We start from the raw sequence: 16,217 nt of genomic DNA, 5'->3' as shown, positions 1-16,217 counted from the left end.
TCTCTCCACCACCAGCAGGCGCAGCCGATACCAATCTGCCTCTCCGGCGGACCAACTTCTGTATATATATGCACAGATCCTTTAGCAGCCTGGTAAGAATATCATGTAAGGCACATGTGGAAGATAAGTGAGACAGTGTCTTCAAGAGATCATGAGGATTTCAGCACAAATTTTTGTAATACCGTACTAATATATATTATAAATTATAGCCGCACTATGCGTCGGAGGACAAATCATACCTTTGAGGTTATATACCTTGTTGATAAAAATGGCAGAAACCTTTTGCAATCCCCAGAAAAGGATGAATATTCATATCTGAGGAGGGATTTACAACATAATCAATTGTCCTTAAGAAAATTGACTTAAATTGCAAGAATATTCAGATATTGATTTGTTGATAATGATAATACCGGGCAAAAATCATGCTGGCTCAATTCAATTAAATGAAATTTTATTTGTATCGCGCTTTTTCAGAGAACTGTCACGAAGACGGCAAGACGCTTTACAGAATACTGGCTGCCCGTGTATGATACTGTTTTGTTCAAGGAATAATTATGCTGATGCCTAATGATATATTCCAATGGTTTACATGAGGCACAAGTTAAACTGACAGGCCTGTAGTTTCCTGGATCAATGTGGTCCCCCTTTTTACACTATTTAATGCTGTTCTGTTACTTTGCTTCCAGGCTGTCAGCAAGCCAGTTTTTAGAGGTCAAGAACAGCACAATTGTAGAGAATATTGTTGTATGTGTCTGCATGTATGCATGTGTGTGTGTGGTCATGTGTGTGTGTGTGTGTGTGCATGCTTGTGTGTGTGTGTGTGTGTATGCATGTGTGTGTGTGCGTGCATGTATGCATGTGTGTGTGCGTGCATGTATGCCGGCATGTATGCATGTGTGTGTGCATGTGTGTGTATGCGTGCGTATGCGTGTGCATGTATGCGTGCATGCATGTATGCGTGTGTGCGTGCATGTATGCGTGTGTGTGTGTGTGTGTGTGTGTGTTTCCCCAGTTCAGTGTTTGGAGTCTCCTGCGACAGTGAACTGCTCCCGGCCGGATGCAGAGTCCCTGTTTGTTGCCTTGGAGGAGGTTCTCGGCAGGACTGCCCTCCGACCCGTCCACAGCCTATCAACACCCACTAATGTCAGCATCGAGCTCACAATCTTCGGCATTCTGGGAGTGGTGAGTAAAGATACGAACCTACGGTAGCATGAAAAAATAAGGCTAGAGCAATGCAAGTAATTATTTAAATAACCAAGCGGTAGCGTTACATTACGGGCATTTAGCTGATCCTCTTATCCAGAGTGAGTTACATAGCTTTTTTCATTGAATTTGCTTAGTACCCATTAACAGCTGATTATATAATGAAGCAATGTATGCAAGGTACTTTGCTTAAGGGTGCAATGGCTGTGTGCTACCTGGGAATTAAACCTGCAACCTTTTGGTTATAAAGCCAGTTCCCTACCCATCATACTGCACCACCACCCTGATCCAACCGCGTGAGAGGACAGTGGCCATGCTTACTGAAATTAAACATATATTTGACTCACATTGTAGCACCATTCATACCAAGTTCATACTCACTGTGAGGAAATACATATACATACAGGAGAACCTTATTCAGGAATGGGAGTCATTCATCACTCTAAAGTGTTCATCACTTCGGAAATTAAGTCAAAATGCTACAATTGTATTTCCAATAGTTTATTTTAATAGCTACTTGCATTAATCTAGGCTCAGTTACAAAACACACTGTTGTAGCTATAAAATCTTCCAAAAGATGCAGTATAATAATATCCTGTCTGTATATGAGCAGCAAACATTTTGTCTTGCATTCTCAAATACAGAAACATTACAAACTAAATTAATGTTGTAAATATGTAGCCAGTGTGTGTTCATTAAAGAGAAATGTAAATGTAGGTGCTGACACTTCACCATGTGTAAATGTAGGTGCTGACACTGCTTCTTAGGGTTAGGGTTAGGGTTCTTAGCTGAAAGCCTGTTCAGCATTCGGTTGCCAAGTCATGACTGGGGTTCATATTTCTGAGGTTCTTCTGTAAAATAATTGATATGAAGAACAAATCAAGTCACAACAGCACAGTAAAAACGAAAAAGGAAGAGACATGGAAATAAATTGAATTTCTTGAAATGGAATGAAGTCCACACTAAAGCTGCCTTTTAACAGTGCCATGATTCAAGTGTCCTTATCAAGTAATGTTATGTATTAAAATTTGTCCTGAAATGTAAATTTTCAAATGCAGTTTGAACTGTAAAATGCAGTTTGAACTGTCATTTTAACATGTTGTTCTTTTCTAGGATGAAAAGCAACAACAATTGGCAACTTTTATTTGGCTAGTCCTGGTAAGTGTGTTTGGCAGTGAAGGGCTCTACAGGTCCTTCAGTTTGTTGGTTCTATAGCTCTGTTTTTTGCAGGAGTGGGAGATGGAGACTGTGAAGTGGGACCCCTTACAGTGTGGAGCCTCCAGAATTTCATTACCCAGAACAATGTTGTGGACCCCAGACATTCTCATCAATGAATTGTATGTGGTCAGTGTGCATCTCTGAGAGTTACAGAGTGGCACTGCATCAAGCCAAATAATGGACAACCTATTATAAATGATTAAACTATGATACAGTACTTCACTAACAAAAAATGTCATTTAGAATGGAACAATTTAACAGAAGCCTTTGCATTATTTATTTTATTTATTTATTTATTTGAAAGGGACAATGGACAGTAATTCTGCCCCAGAATTAGCCTGACAGCTAAATTTCATCTGTAGTCCCATTTAAACTTAAGATCAGCTCAATCTCAATGATGCAGTCAGAAGAGGAGAGTTGTACTCCATGCAAAGTACTCAGATATACGGCACTCTTCTGTGTGTTTCTGGCAGTATGGATGAAGACACATCCCCAGACGCACCCTATGTGTATCTGAAGCACACTGGTCATGTGTTTGACGACCGGCCGGTCAGGGTGGTCAGCTCCTGCACACTGGACATCTACGCCTTTCCCTTTGATGTGCAGAACTGCTCTCTCACCTTCGGTTCCTACTTGCATGTTGGTGAGAAAACCGCAACAATGTACACACATCATAAACCTGTACACATCATGAACCTGTAGAAAGACAAGGCATGCCTTTATTACATGCTAAATTACTTTCCATGTCACCCCATGGATAAAGGCATTTAAAAATGGTTTCTATTTGCTGTTAACATCTGACTTTTAAAGTTCATGATGAAAGTTTATGATGATATGGATAATTCACGTAAAGACAGATTTCTATGAGAGTTTGGATTGTGAGGTCTATTCTAGGTTCTGATCACTGATGTATGCATCATATAAATATATATATATATATATATATATATATATATGCATGCATGCGTGTGTTTTTGTGTGTGTGTTTTTGTGTGTGTGCTTACGTGTGTGAGCATACATGCGTGTGTGTGTGTGTGAGCCTGTGTGTGTATATGCGTGTGTGTGTTTGTGTGTACGTGTGTGTATATGTACGTGTGTGTGCATGTGGGTACGTGTGTGTTGTTTGTGCGTGTGTGTATATGCATGTGTGTGTTCCTACGTGTGTGTGCGTGCGTGTGTACGTGTGTGTGTATATGTGTGTGTGTGCGCGTGTGCGAGCTTGTTTGTGTGTGCGTGTGTGTATATGCATGTGTGTGTGTTTGTGTGTATGTGTGTGTGTGTGTGTTCCTACGTGTGCGTGCGTGTATGTGTGTATATGTGTGTATGTATGTGTGTATGTGTGTATGTATGTGTGTGTGTGTATGTGTGTGTGTGTGTGTGTATGTGTGTATATGTGCGTGTGTGTGTGTGTATGTGTGTGTATATGTATGTGTGTGTGTGTGTGTGTGTGTGTGTGTGTGTATCTGTGTATATGTGCGTGTGTGTGTGTGTGTGTATAGGTGTGTGTGTGTGTGTGTGCGTGTGTATATGTATGTGTGTGTGTGTGTGTATAGGTGTGTGTGTGTGTGTGTGTGTGTATATCTGTGTATGTGTGTATATGTGTGTGTATATGTTATTATTATTATTATTAATTACATTTATATAGCACTTTTCCAAATACTCAAAGTGCTTTACAGTGAAGGGGAACTCACCTCACCCACCACCAATGTGTAGCACCCACCTGGGTGATGCACGGCAGCCAATTTGCGCCAGAACGCTCACCACACATTAGCGAAGGTGGAGAGGGAGAGAACATTTATTTTAGCCAATTAAGTCTGGGGATGATTTTTAGTGGCAAGTTTGTGAGAGCCAGATCTGGGATTTGGCCAGGACCCCGGGGAACCCCCTACTCTTAGCGATAAGTGTCATGGGATCTTTAGTGACCACAGAGAGTCAGGACCTCGGTTTAACGTCTCATCCGAAAGACAGCATCTCCTACAGCACAGTGTCCCCGTCACTGCACTGGGGCATTGGGGTTTATTTATACCAGAGGGAAGATTGCCCCCTGCTGGCCCACCCAACACCACTTCCAGCAGCAACTCAGTGTTCCCTGGTGGTCTCCCATCCAAGTACTAACCAAGCCCACACCTGCTTAGCTTCGTGTGTGTGTGTGTGTGTGTGTGTGTGTGTGTGTAACTCATATGTTGTGGTGTCGTTTCTGGCCTTGCAGCCTCAGACATACAGGTGGCCCTGGGCAGGAATGTGTCGGATGCTCTGCAGGAGTCTCGCAGGGTTCTCCGTGCGGCGGGGGAGTGGGAGCTGCTGGACCTCACGGCCACGGACAGCACCCTCCACACATCCCACTCACAATACCACGAAGTTGTTTTCTACGTATGTGACAAAGCAGTGAATTTCCTTAGGATGCCCAAGTTATAATATGAGTTTATAATTTAGGGGCTGCAGGTTAAATTCCATGGTGGACACTGCTGTTTTGTCTTTGACACAAGGTCCTTAACCTGTACAGCAATATAAATCATTTTCGATTTTTAAAAGTGAAATGTGGAGAGAATGAACTGCCTCTCCTCTGATATTGTAGGTAGTTCTGAGGCGCAGGGCCACCCTGTATGTGGTGAACCTGCTAGTGCCCAGCTGCTTCCTTATCACAGTGGACCTCTTCAGCTTCCTCCTGCCCCCCCAGAGTGTGGACCGCTCCTCCTTCAAGATGACCCTCATCCTGGGCTACACCGTCTTCCTGCTCATCATGAACGACCTGCTGCCCATCACCGGCAACAGGACACCCCTGATAAGTCAGTTTGAGTCTTTGTATTGTGTTCAGTGTGAGGATGTGCATTGGAGCAGTGTTCAGTGTGAGGGTATGCATTGGAGGAGTGTTCAGTGTGAGGGTGTGCATTGGAATGATGTTCAGTGTGAGGGTGTGCATTGGAACGGTGTTCAGTGTGGGGGTCTGCATTGGAGCAGTGTTCAGTGTGAGGGTGTGCATTGGAGCAGTGTTCAGTGTGATGGTGTACATTGGAATGGTGTTCAGTGTGAGGGTGTGCATTGGAACGGTGTTCAGTGTGAGGGTGTATATTGGAAGAGTGTTCTGGGTTTTGAGACCAACAGCTACGCAGGATTACAATGGGTCAAAAAGTTTACAACACAGCAAGAGCAGCAGGCCTTGTAGAATCGAATGATGGTGGAGATAAACTAAATTTATGTAACCTTTATTTCAGCAGGAAAGTCCCTCTGAGATAGGCAAGATGAAATAAAAGGTCGACTTCACACAGACTTACCCATTACAATTAATATCTGTTAGTACCTTTCTACATTTTACATCAGATAAAAACAATTCTTCAACATTGTAGCTCTTGTAATAATAGCATCTCTCTGTTGCTCTCTACCCCTCTCCCCTTTCTCTCTCTCTCTCTCTCTCTCTCTCTCTCTCTCTCTCTCTCTCTCTTTCTCTCCCCCCAGATGTGTTCTTCTCTATCTGTCTGGCTCTGATGGTGGGTAGTCTCCTGGAGACAGTTCTGATCACCAACATCCTGTACAGTTCCAGTCAGTACCCTTCGGTCCCTCGATGGATCCGCGTGATAGTCCTGCAGTACCTGGCCCGACTCGTCTGTCTGTACCAAAAACCCAGCAACCGTGTCACCGTCATACTCAACCCTGCTGCTCAAGGTAGTCCTGAGTACAAGATCCATGCATATCTGAAATAATTTCACTTGTATATATGAAAACAGCAGAGCTGTTTTACTAGCCAAAACATGCAATCATATGAAAGATGATTGTTTGATGAATTTGCTCTGAACATAGGATCAAAGAATCAAAATAGATTCTACTAAAATAATCAGCCATCTGCAGGAATTTTTCTGATGTCTAAATGGTTTTAAGGCATTTCAAATAAAATTTTTAGATACAGGTTCAGTCCATTTGCTCATTGAATGTATGTGTGCTAAATCACTTCCCTGCTAATGAGGGGGGGGGCTTCTGTCTGCAGTCCCGGCAGAGAAGTGTGAGGCTGCAGCGGGCCCCTCTGTACTGCCAGGGCCCCATGAGCTGCAGGGGCCCAAAGGGAACGGACACAGCTATGAGCAGCTGATCCTGCAGGAGCTGAGGAGGCTGAGTGCAGACCTGCTGGCCATCCGGCTCAAGATGGATAAAAGCCAGCAAGGCAGTCAGAACGCAGAGGAGTGGGTTCAGATCGGCAACGTCATCGACCGCCTGCTTTTCTGCCTTTACCTAGTCTTCATCAGCGTTAGCTTCATCACCATCATCATGATCTGGGCACACTGGCACAACCAGTAACTGCACAGCCAGAGCAGCACAACAGACTGCTGTTTCCACACAGCCAGAGCACCACACCAGACTGTGCATTTCCCCACAGCCAGAGCACCTCACAAAAAATAAAATGACAATTTAGACAATGCCTAAAACTTGACTTCTAGTCATACATTTTCATACACAATTCACATAGTTATACATCAAGAAATCAAGACTAGGTGATGTTTTTTTTGCTCTTGCTTCTACGTAGTTGCTACCTGCCATGTCATAAGAATTTCTTTGCTCAGAATGACCTTGTGTTATACTGTGCACTTGACAAATAAATACAATTTGACTTTGTTTTTCTAATCGTCAGTCATCCAGGGTTGGTGGTCATATGCCCACTGTAGCCTTCCTGTCTTTAGCTGACAGGAGTGGAACCCGGCATGGTCTTCTGCTGCTGTAGCCCTTCTGCTTCAAGTTTCAATGCGTTGATGCCCTTCTGTACACAACTGTTGTAAACAGCTGTTATTTGAGCATTTGTGGTCCTCCTGTTTGCTTGAGCGAGTATGCCCATTCTCCTTTACCCTCTCTCATTAACAGTGTTTATTCATCCACAGAACTGTTGGGTGTTTTCTGTCTATCGCACCATTCTCTGTGAACTCTAGAGACTGTAGTGCGTGAAAATCTCAGGAGGGCAGATGTTTCACAGATGCTGGAACCACTTGGCACAAACAATCATACCATGGTCATCTCTTAGGTCATGTGTCTTGTCCCTTCTAATATTTCATTGAACAACAACTAAACCTCTTCACCATGTCTGCATGCTTTATATATAGAATTGCAGCACTATTAATCACTGTTCGCAGGAGCTGGGTATTTGTGTATCTTTTCCAATTTTAATTGTTTCTAATTTTAATTGGCTATCAGTGAACCAGCATGTGTCTTCAAGGTGATTGTAGCTAATTCAACATTTTCCATTAGAAGGGTTTCACACTTGTTTATCTGAAGATGGAAAATGAGACTTGTGCATTTGTTAAAATGTTGAGCATTGTTCAAATAGGTAAAAATATAACACCTATATCCCATGGGCTTAGCAGAGTCAAAGGTAAAAACAAGATGGCTGAGTGGTTACTGTAGGTGTTGGGCAAACACATCTGCTTAAAGTCATTACTTCCTGGATGGAGTTCAGATCCCTATTCTTGGTCACAACAGTGCGGTGTGTGGGAAGAGTGTTAGACCCACCGACAGCAAGGAGAGTGACCATGAGCAGCCTGTGGGGCTGTCTGCTAACTGCAGCTTGTTTTCTGCTATCTGGTAAGGATTACTGTAATTGCTGCCACTTTTGTCTATTTCACAATCTATTGTCTGTCAAATTGTTTGGATGTTATAGCAAAGCAGGAGACATAACTTTATATACTGTCATGGTACACTAAATGCATGGTACTATTTACTTTCTGGATTATAAAATAAAATTATTAATTACATGAAATTACTTGAATTCTGAAGCATCAATACAAGTACTTAATGTTATTGGCAGTTACATTATATTTCTGTATGTGCCCACAGTCAAAACGGACTTGCAATAATTTATTGAATAATTAAAATATTTGTCAATACATGATTACATTATATTTACATATTTATATGTGCTTTCTCTGTGAATCACTAAAATTATATAATTCTTACAGGATTAACACTCAAATCAATGTGTTGAGAAGTATTGGGTACAACCAGTCAGTTTGTTTGAATGTAGATCCAGTGTTTGAGGAAGTATAAAATGCCTTCATGTATTCTCATTTCTGTTCACTTGTGATTTATCCTGTTCTTTAGTATTTACCAGTTAAATTCACAAGAATCATTTCAAAGAAGTAAAATTAGCAAAAGTTTGTTTGTAACTACAGTACAATAAAGATGAATGGTAAAAATGTCATAACTGTAACCCTAACTAAAGTCATATTTTTAGAGCATTTTAACTGGTGAAGCTTATTGTTTGCATATTAATACCCACAGGGGAGTCTAGTGCTTTGTGATTTTGGGTGATTTGATTACTTTTGCCCATCTCCTTTCAGCTTAAATTCTCAGTCCCAGTGGGGTGGGAGTGGGACCCAGTACTGGGCCAGGAGAAAGGATGCGCAGCATCATTACTTGCGCAAATTACATACGAGAAACATTATTTAGCTCATTTCAATATTTAATATAAAGAAATGAGAGAGAGATTGAGAGAATTATTTTTCTTATATGATTTTTTCTGTGTTTTGATTTGTTTTGTTTTTTTGTTTAACCAAAAAAAGAAGACAAGTGATTATTATTATTATTATTATTATTATTATAAATCCTAATAATAATAAATCCTAATTTATTATTGAATAATTAATTAATTAATTAATTATTAACATTAATAAATCTTTATGTTGACTGAAATAAGTTGGGACACTTATTCTCAGAAAGTTTGATCGAGAGAAATAAATTCACAGTTAATATCACTCAAGGTCTGGGGTCACAACTCAAAATAAATAATTTAATAATGAATAGTTTAATAAATTACTGAAAATTAAATAGAAATTATGTAATTAATAACTAAACTTCAATTTGGAACAGGTTCATAGTACTTTTTGTTGTTGACTTTACACAGATAATGGTTTGGGGGGTTTAACTAATACTTTCTTGAAAAAAGAAAGCCTCTTGCAAGTTGTCTAAAGTGATGCGCACAAATCACTGATTTTCATAAATAGTTTTAATTGAGAATTAAGTAGGTATACAGTGTTTATATGAATCAATAATTCATCAGTATAATTTGAATATATTTCACTACAGCATGTCAGTAGAACAGGATTAATTCTTCATAAATCTTTAAATTGAATCACATTTGTAGAATGTGAGTTCAACTTATCAAATCTGAAATATATGAGATGAAGTTGATTCAACACTGCACATGCAACTGTTACATGCGTAACATCATTTACAATGTGTATGCAGTTATGACATTAAAAAAAAACACATTTAAACCACAGAAAACGCATTTGCCCATTAAGTGGTCTCCCATGGAAATGAGATTCTTTACCTCAATGGGACTTCTTTCTAAACAAAAAGTTTAAAAGAATTCAACTTCACTGTTCTTCCCTTCATTCTTTATAGCGCCTCTGAACGCGAGTCATCTCTCCTGCAGAAAGGGTCACAGTGGCCCTACCTACGAGTCCTTACAGACTGTGTTTGACAGGAAGCCTTTCCGTCCTGTAGTGAACCTCAGTAACCCCACCATCACCAACATATCCTTCACTCTGTACGCTGTGCTGGGCGTGGTGAGTCCCACAGGGGGGCACTGGGTGCCATGCTTCCTGTCATTATCCTGTATTTCACTACGCATAACAAGTTTCTGGATATACAATATATTGTTAAATGTATATGTAACATATGTAGACATTTTTATAATATAATGTAATGTCCATACTTTTTGTTGGCATTGGCACTTTCTGTACTTAACTACACTACTGCAATTTAGTAAGCACTATTATCCAGATGCAAATACTAGTGCATAGATCAGGGATCCAAGCGTCAGAATTAAATATTATCCCAGGATAGACTACATGAATCAGGAAAAGGCACCAAATTGTATATTTTATCATAAGTACCTAATGAGCAGCACGGTGGTGATTATTTTATGTAAAACAGTGGAGATTACATACCTGCTCTGTTTCGTAGTAAAACAGTGGAGATTACAGACCTGCTCTGTTTCATAGTAAAACAGTGGAGATTACAGACCTGCTCTGTTTCAGTGTAAAACAGTGGAGATTACAGACCTGCTCTGTTTCATAGTAAAACAGTGGAGATTACAGACCTGCTCTGTTTCAGTGTAAAACAGTGGAGATTACAGACCTGCTCTGTTTCAGAGTAAAACAGTGGAGATTACAGACCTGCTCTGTTTCAGTGTAAAAAAGTGGAGATTACAGACCTGCTCTGTTTCAGAGTAAAACAGTGGAGATTACAGACCTGCTCTGTTTCAGTGTAAAAAAGTGGGTAGCACTGTCGCCTCACCCTCACAGCAAGAAGCTTCTGGGTTCAAATCCTGGCCTGGGCCTTTCCCTCCAGTTTCCTCTGACAGTCCAAAGGCATACAGGTTAGGCCACTTGGAGACTCTAAATTGCCCTTAGGCATGGGTGTGTTTGTGCCCTGTGCCTCTCAACCAATGTTTGCTGGGATAGGCTCCAGTACCCCCTGTGGCCCTGACCAGAAATAAGCGAGTATAGTGGATGGATGGATAAGAACCCAATACATACATTTCTTGCACCATATATACAAGCAATACAGTTTATGGTATATTTATTTGTCTTTTTGTTTGTGTATATTAGAGTGTGAGTGTGCGTCTTTGTGTCTATCCCATGGTAATGTGTACATGTTTGCGTCATTTCAGAATGAGAAGCAACAGATTCTCACCACCTTCCTCTGGCTTAGACTGGTAAGCAGTACACACCATCCAGCACAGACTGCTAATGCTACAGACATACTAATATTAAAGCCATGGTAATGCTACAGACATGCAAATATTAAAGCTATGGTAATGCTACAGACATGCAAATATTAAAGCTATGCTAATGCTGCAGACATGCTAATTTTAAAAGCTATGTTAATGCTACAGACGTGCTTATATTAAAGATATAGTAATGCTGCAGACATGCTAATAATAAAACTATGCTAATGCTACAGCTTCAGCTCCCCTCTGGGTATGTCTTCACATGGTTGGTTCACCTGCAGTCCAATGTGTTTGTGCCGCTATAGTACTGGCATCACGAGTTTCTAGTGTGGGACCCAGAGGAGTGCGATGGAGTCAGCAAGATTTCACTTCCTGTCACAGATCTCTGGACACCTGACATCATTGTTTATGAGTTGTGAGTATCTCTAACAATAATTTCATTCATTTTATTCCTGTCACTCAAGACATTATTTCTTTCCCACACAAAAATGCTTAAAGGCACCATAGCCTCATTGTATAAATCTCTTTCTCTCTCAGCGTGGATGATGACGTGTCTCAGAACTGCCCGTACGTCTACGTTAATCACACCGGCCACATCCGCTATGACAGGATGTTACGAATCGTCAGCGCATGCAATCTGGAGATCTATACCTTTCCCTTCGACATCCAGAACTGTTCGCTCACCTTCGGATCCTACATGCACACCAGTAACAGTTCCTATCGCAGTTACATCTGGCTCAAATATATATCCAAAATACTCTTTAGATCCCAGTACTACACCTGGCTCTAATTTTTTCAGATAAAGTTTGAAAATAGTCCAGTATATCCCTGAGAATTTTCAATAAATCAACAATAAAAATTGTTCTCAAATTGGTGAAAATAGATGCTTCTTAAAACTGCAAAAAATCTGCAGGAATTGTGCTGGTGTCTAAAGGGCTACAATATTTTGTGTAAAGTATTTGACCCAGGATGAAGCAGTCCTATGTTAGTATTTCACCCAGGATTAAGCAGTCCTATGTTAGTATTTGACCCAGGATTCAGCAGTCCTATGTTAGTATTTGACGCAGAATTAAGCAGTCCTATGTTAGTATTTGACCCAGGATGAAGCAGTCCTATGTTAGTATTTGACGCAGAATTAAGCAGTCCTATGTTAGTATTTGACCCAGGATGAAGCAGTCCTATGTTAGTATTTGACGCAGAATTAAGCAGTCCTATGTCAGCATTTGACCCAAGATTCAGCAGTCCTATATTAGCCTGCATGCAGCAGGTGAATGAATAGTCCTCTGTCCCACTTCCTCATTCTCAGTCAAGGACGTCCGTGTCACTCCGGCCCTGTCCTTTGAGGAAATCTCTGGGAATTCCAAGCGTTACCTGGAGGCCAGTGGGGAATGGGAGCTGGTGATCATCGAAGGCAATGCGGGAATCCTGCAGTTTGGGATTGATGAGTGGGACATCATCACTTTCTGGGTGAGAGGAATGATGTCATTATATAAGGGACTTTAATAAAGCTTTTTTGCGCAGTCTACTGTTTGTAATTCAGGTGTCTACTGTCCTGTGACAAAGACATGACTCAAATTACGTTAAACTGAATAATATTGTACTCTCAGATCAGGTCTTACTGCATACAGATGATAGAAGCCAGATGCAATGATGATCCCTTTGTAACAAATGTCCTGTTGCTGCTGCAATTCTCTTTTCCCCCTGTAGGTGGTGATAAAGAGGCGGCCTATCCTGTATGTGGTGAATCTGCTGATCCCAAGCTCCTTCCTGATGATCATTGACATCCTGTCCTTCTACCTGCCTCCTCACAGCGTTGACCGCGCCTCCTTCAAGATGACCCTCATCCTGGGCTACACCGTCTTCCTCCTCATCATGAACGACCTGCTGCCCAGCACAGCTAATGGCACACCCATCATTGGTCAGACCACACAACATTTACATAACATTTCCTCATTATCAAACACTCTTTTTACATCTTTTTAATGACTTCAGACTCTTTTTTACAACCTTGGAGTTACAGGCTCAGTTCCCTAACAAATATACAATATTGTAATTGAAATACCTTAACTATTTAAAACCAGTAAAACTACTGTAATAAAATAATAAATGTAATAAAAATTACTGCAAATATTTAAAGATGTATCTGTATTTTCAGAAATGTTTACATAACATTTTTTTAAACGATGTATGTTTTGGTTTGTAAAATTTTGTAAAGAATGAATAGGGATCTGCTGGAGTGTTTTCTAGCCTTGAAAGAGTACTGGTACGTATAAATATGTATGAAAGAAGACTGGTACAGAGGTAAATGAACTTATCAATACAAATCAATGCCAACAGACAGGAGAAAAAGTAAGTAGCAGATGTGTTGAACTGGTAGTAACAGCTTGCTGGTGAGGTGATGATGCTAAATGTGTTGCTCCCCAGGAATCTATTTCTCAGTATGTCTGGCTCTCATGGTGATCAGCCTACTGGAGACCGTCATCATCACCAACGTGCTCCACCACAACTCCATGAAGTACCGCCCGGTGCCAAGGTGGGTACAGGTGCTGGTTTTGGGGTACATCGGCCGTCTCATCTGCTACACCAAACCTGAGGATGAAGCACGAGCCACCCCGAAATCTGAGAGCACAGGGCCCTGGGTCTCCCAACCTTGCACACCAGCACAGACCCCAGCCATTAATGGCCACGGTGAGCATCTATGGAAGGCCCCCGTGAGGGCCTCCTCTTCTGCCACACTATTATATTATGCAAAACATATAATTATTTGTCAATGTAAAACACAAGGATAGGTCAATGATCACCCCATTTCTCAAAACTAAAGTCTGTATCCTGACCCGAAACTGACAGGGCCGGAAGGAATGCTGTGATTGGGTACTGGGCCTATTTTTAGCGCTATGACATTGGGTATGATCGGATACTGACCTGCTGCTAACCCGGACGTTTACAAACACTTCTGACAGCCATTAACAATGACTGACAATAGCACCAAGCTTCCAGTTTTTGTAGTGTACTATTTTGATCAACTAGCAAATTAAAGTAGTCGTATTTGACAGCACAGCAATGATAAACTCATTAACGTAACATTCAACAAAAGGAAAATCGGCACTAAAGCTAGCCTGTTCTGACTAATACCAACAGCAAAAAATGTATTAATTTCACGTTTAGCAGAAAGAAAACCAGCACTAAAGCTAGCTGGCTAGCCTGTTCTGATCATTACAAACATTAAAATATAAATTATTACACTTACACTTTATGCAATCACATACTGAGAGAGGACACTGCTTCTGTGCTCAGGTCCAAGCGACACAGAAGAAAAAATGTTTAAAAATAATTGTGAAAACTCAAATAGCACTGTTTTAATTAAATATTTGAGCATAACAGTACACTACAAAACCTAGAAGCTTTGCTTTGCACCATTGCTGTCAATCATCAACCACGGGAGGTGTTCCAGCCCCGTTCCAGATCGCAAGCACCGTCACTTTCAGCTTTTCCATGGGAAATCACAAGCACCGTCACTTTCATTTTTCCCATGGGAAATCACAAGCACCGTCTCTCAGCTTTCCCATGGGAAACACGGCATTATTTTGCATCGTGCTGTGTGGTGCCTTTATTCCTGCGATTGGGTTCTATCAGGTTTGGGCTTAAAATCTGGCTGGAATTTGTCAAGCTGGTTCAGGTCGGACCATAAAGATGTCAGGCTTAGGCGGGCTCTCTCAGCTCTACTCGAAACACTTCCTGCGTTTGTTGCATCCTGTGACTGTTCTGTACTGGTGTTTCTCTGGAATGCTTCCTGAAGTGTCCTCCCTGGGAGCAGGAGTGGCTGCCCCTCTTCCCTCTGCCATTCCGGAGCTGAAGCAGATCTGCCAGGACCTCAGTCTGATGCGCAGCCATCTTACGTCCCTGCAGAAGGAGACAGAGATACAGGACGAGTGGTGTCACGTGGGCTACATCATGGACTTCCTGCTCTTCCGCATTTATCTGCTGCTAATCTCACTGTACGCCATGGTAATCATCTGCATGTGGTGCATCTGGTTCAACCAGTGATGACCAACATCAAGCTGAGACAACAGACCAGCATAGCAGAGAAATACTTTATTGGAAATACTTCATACCTTTAGACACCAGTAATAATCCTGCAATTAGTGATTCTGTAAAATTATTCATTCATGTGACTGTACATTTTGGTTAGTAACATGGTTGGTTGAAAATGCTTGAGTGTTTTCACATTTTACCAGCATCAAAATAAACTGATATTTCCCACAGATCTGGAGAAGTGGACATCAAATTTCCTGTACCTGCTGCTGGCGAACATTCTTTTACAAACTGTGATGTCATTTTAGCAAATTTGACTTTAAATGTTAATCCAGATGGCAATCATTTTTTGGCTTATGTGACATACTCTTCTAAATTATGACCACACACACTCGTGCTCCTCCTCTTTGCCAGTCGCAGGCAAAGCGGGCACTCCCAGCATGCCCTGCAGCAGGTCTTGTGGAAACACGCCTAGCACAAGAGAGAGAGAGAGAGAGAGAGAGAGAGACACACCCTTCACACCTTAAACCACACACACACTCAAACATTGCCTTCACACTCTCAACAAACAGGCTTTTCCACATTTTGACCAAGAGTGGAATGAGCAAAAAACACACACAATGACATCACAGCAAAATAGCCAATGGCAGCTTCCGATGAGGTGGGTGAAGCCAGCAGTCAGCAACATATCTATAAAAGGGATGAACTGGGTCTCAGGTATGGCAATGAGACAAGCACTACATAAAATATTCACCTGCATACCTGTCTGCTCTAAATCACAAGCACACCTGTCTGGACAAGTTGCCTCTTGGGCTTTAACAGACTTTTTCCAAACCTGAACATCTACAATGAGCTGATGCATGTGTTGTCTGACATACTGAACTTTATTTGGTCTTGTTGGTCATTCAACACCTTGTAACATGTATTCCAAAGGCATGGCAATGCAAGGCATTATGTGGACAGTGATATAGTGCACTGAGTTTATATCTTAGTGTGGTAGGTGAACTAAACACCCATTGGACAGTGATGTAGTGTGCTGAGTTTATATCTT

At 41.3% G+C, this 16,217-nt stretch overlaps 2 protein-coding genes across 3 annotated transcripts; both read left to right on the top strand.

Moving 5' to 3' along the window:
• Positions 1-114: 114 nt before the first annotated feature.
• Positions 115-6,776, top strand: LOC118225144 (5-hydroxytryptamine receptor 3A-like). Its single transcript, XM_035413201.1, has 8 exons — positions 115-127; positions 1,040-1,182; positions 2,434-2,540; positions 2,895-3,064; positions 4,631-4,791; positions 4,997-5,207; positions 5,875-6,081; positions 6,449-6,776. Exons 1-8 carry the CDS (start codon positions 115-117, stop codon positions 6,706-6,708), a joined length of 1,272 nt encoding a protein of 423 aa, XP_035269092.1. The 3' UTR covers positions 6,709-6,776.
• Positions 6,777-7,882: 1,106 nt separating this feature from the next.
• Positions 7,883-15,454, top strand: LOC118224514 (5-hydroxytryptamine receptor 3A-like). Of its 2 annotated transcripts, none has more exons than XM_035411993.1 (9): positions 7,883-7,980; positions 9,802-9,965; positions 11,075-11,119; positions 11,440-11,549; positions 11,672-11,841; positions 12,441-12,601; positions 12,842-13,052; positions 13,559-13,822; positions 14,949-15,454. In XM_035411993.1, exons 1-9 carry the CDS (start codon positions 7,929-7,931, stop codon positions 15,176-15,178), a joined length of 1,407 nt encoding a protein of 468 aa, XP_035267884.1. In that variant the 5' UTR covers positions 7,883-7,928; the 3' UTR covers positions 15,179-15,454. The 2 variants fall into 2 exon arrangements, with proteins under 2 accessions (XP_035267884.1, XP_035267883.1); XM_035411992.1 differs by having other exon boundaries at positions 14,931-15,454.
• Positions 15,455-16,217: the final 763 nt, after the last annotated feature.

Source organism: Anguilla anguilla, chromosome 4 (assembly GCF_013347855.1).
Source record: "Anguilla anguilla isolate fAngAng1 chromosome 4, fAngAng1.pri, whole genome shotgun sequence".
In the NCBI taxonomy this organism is placed as follows: domain Eukaryota; kingdom Metazoa; phylum Chordata; class Actinopteri; order Anguilliformes; family Anguillidae; genus Anguilla; species Anguilla anguilla.
The sequence above is the reverse complement of the archived record's forward strand: the minus strand, read 5'-3'. Positions and strand labels throughout refer to the sequence as shown.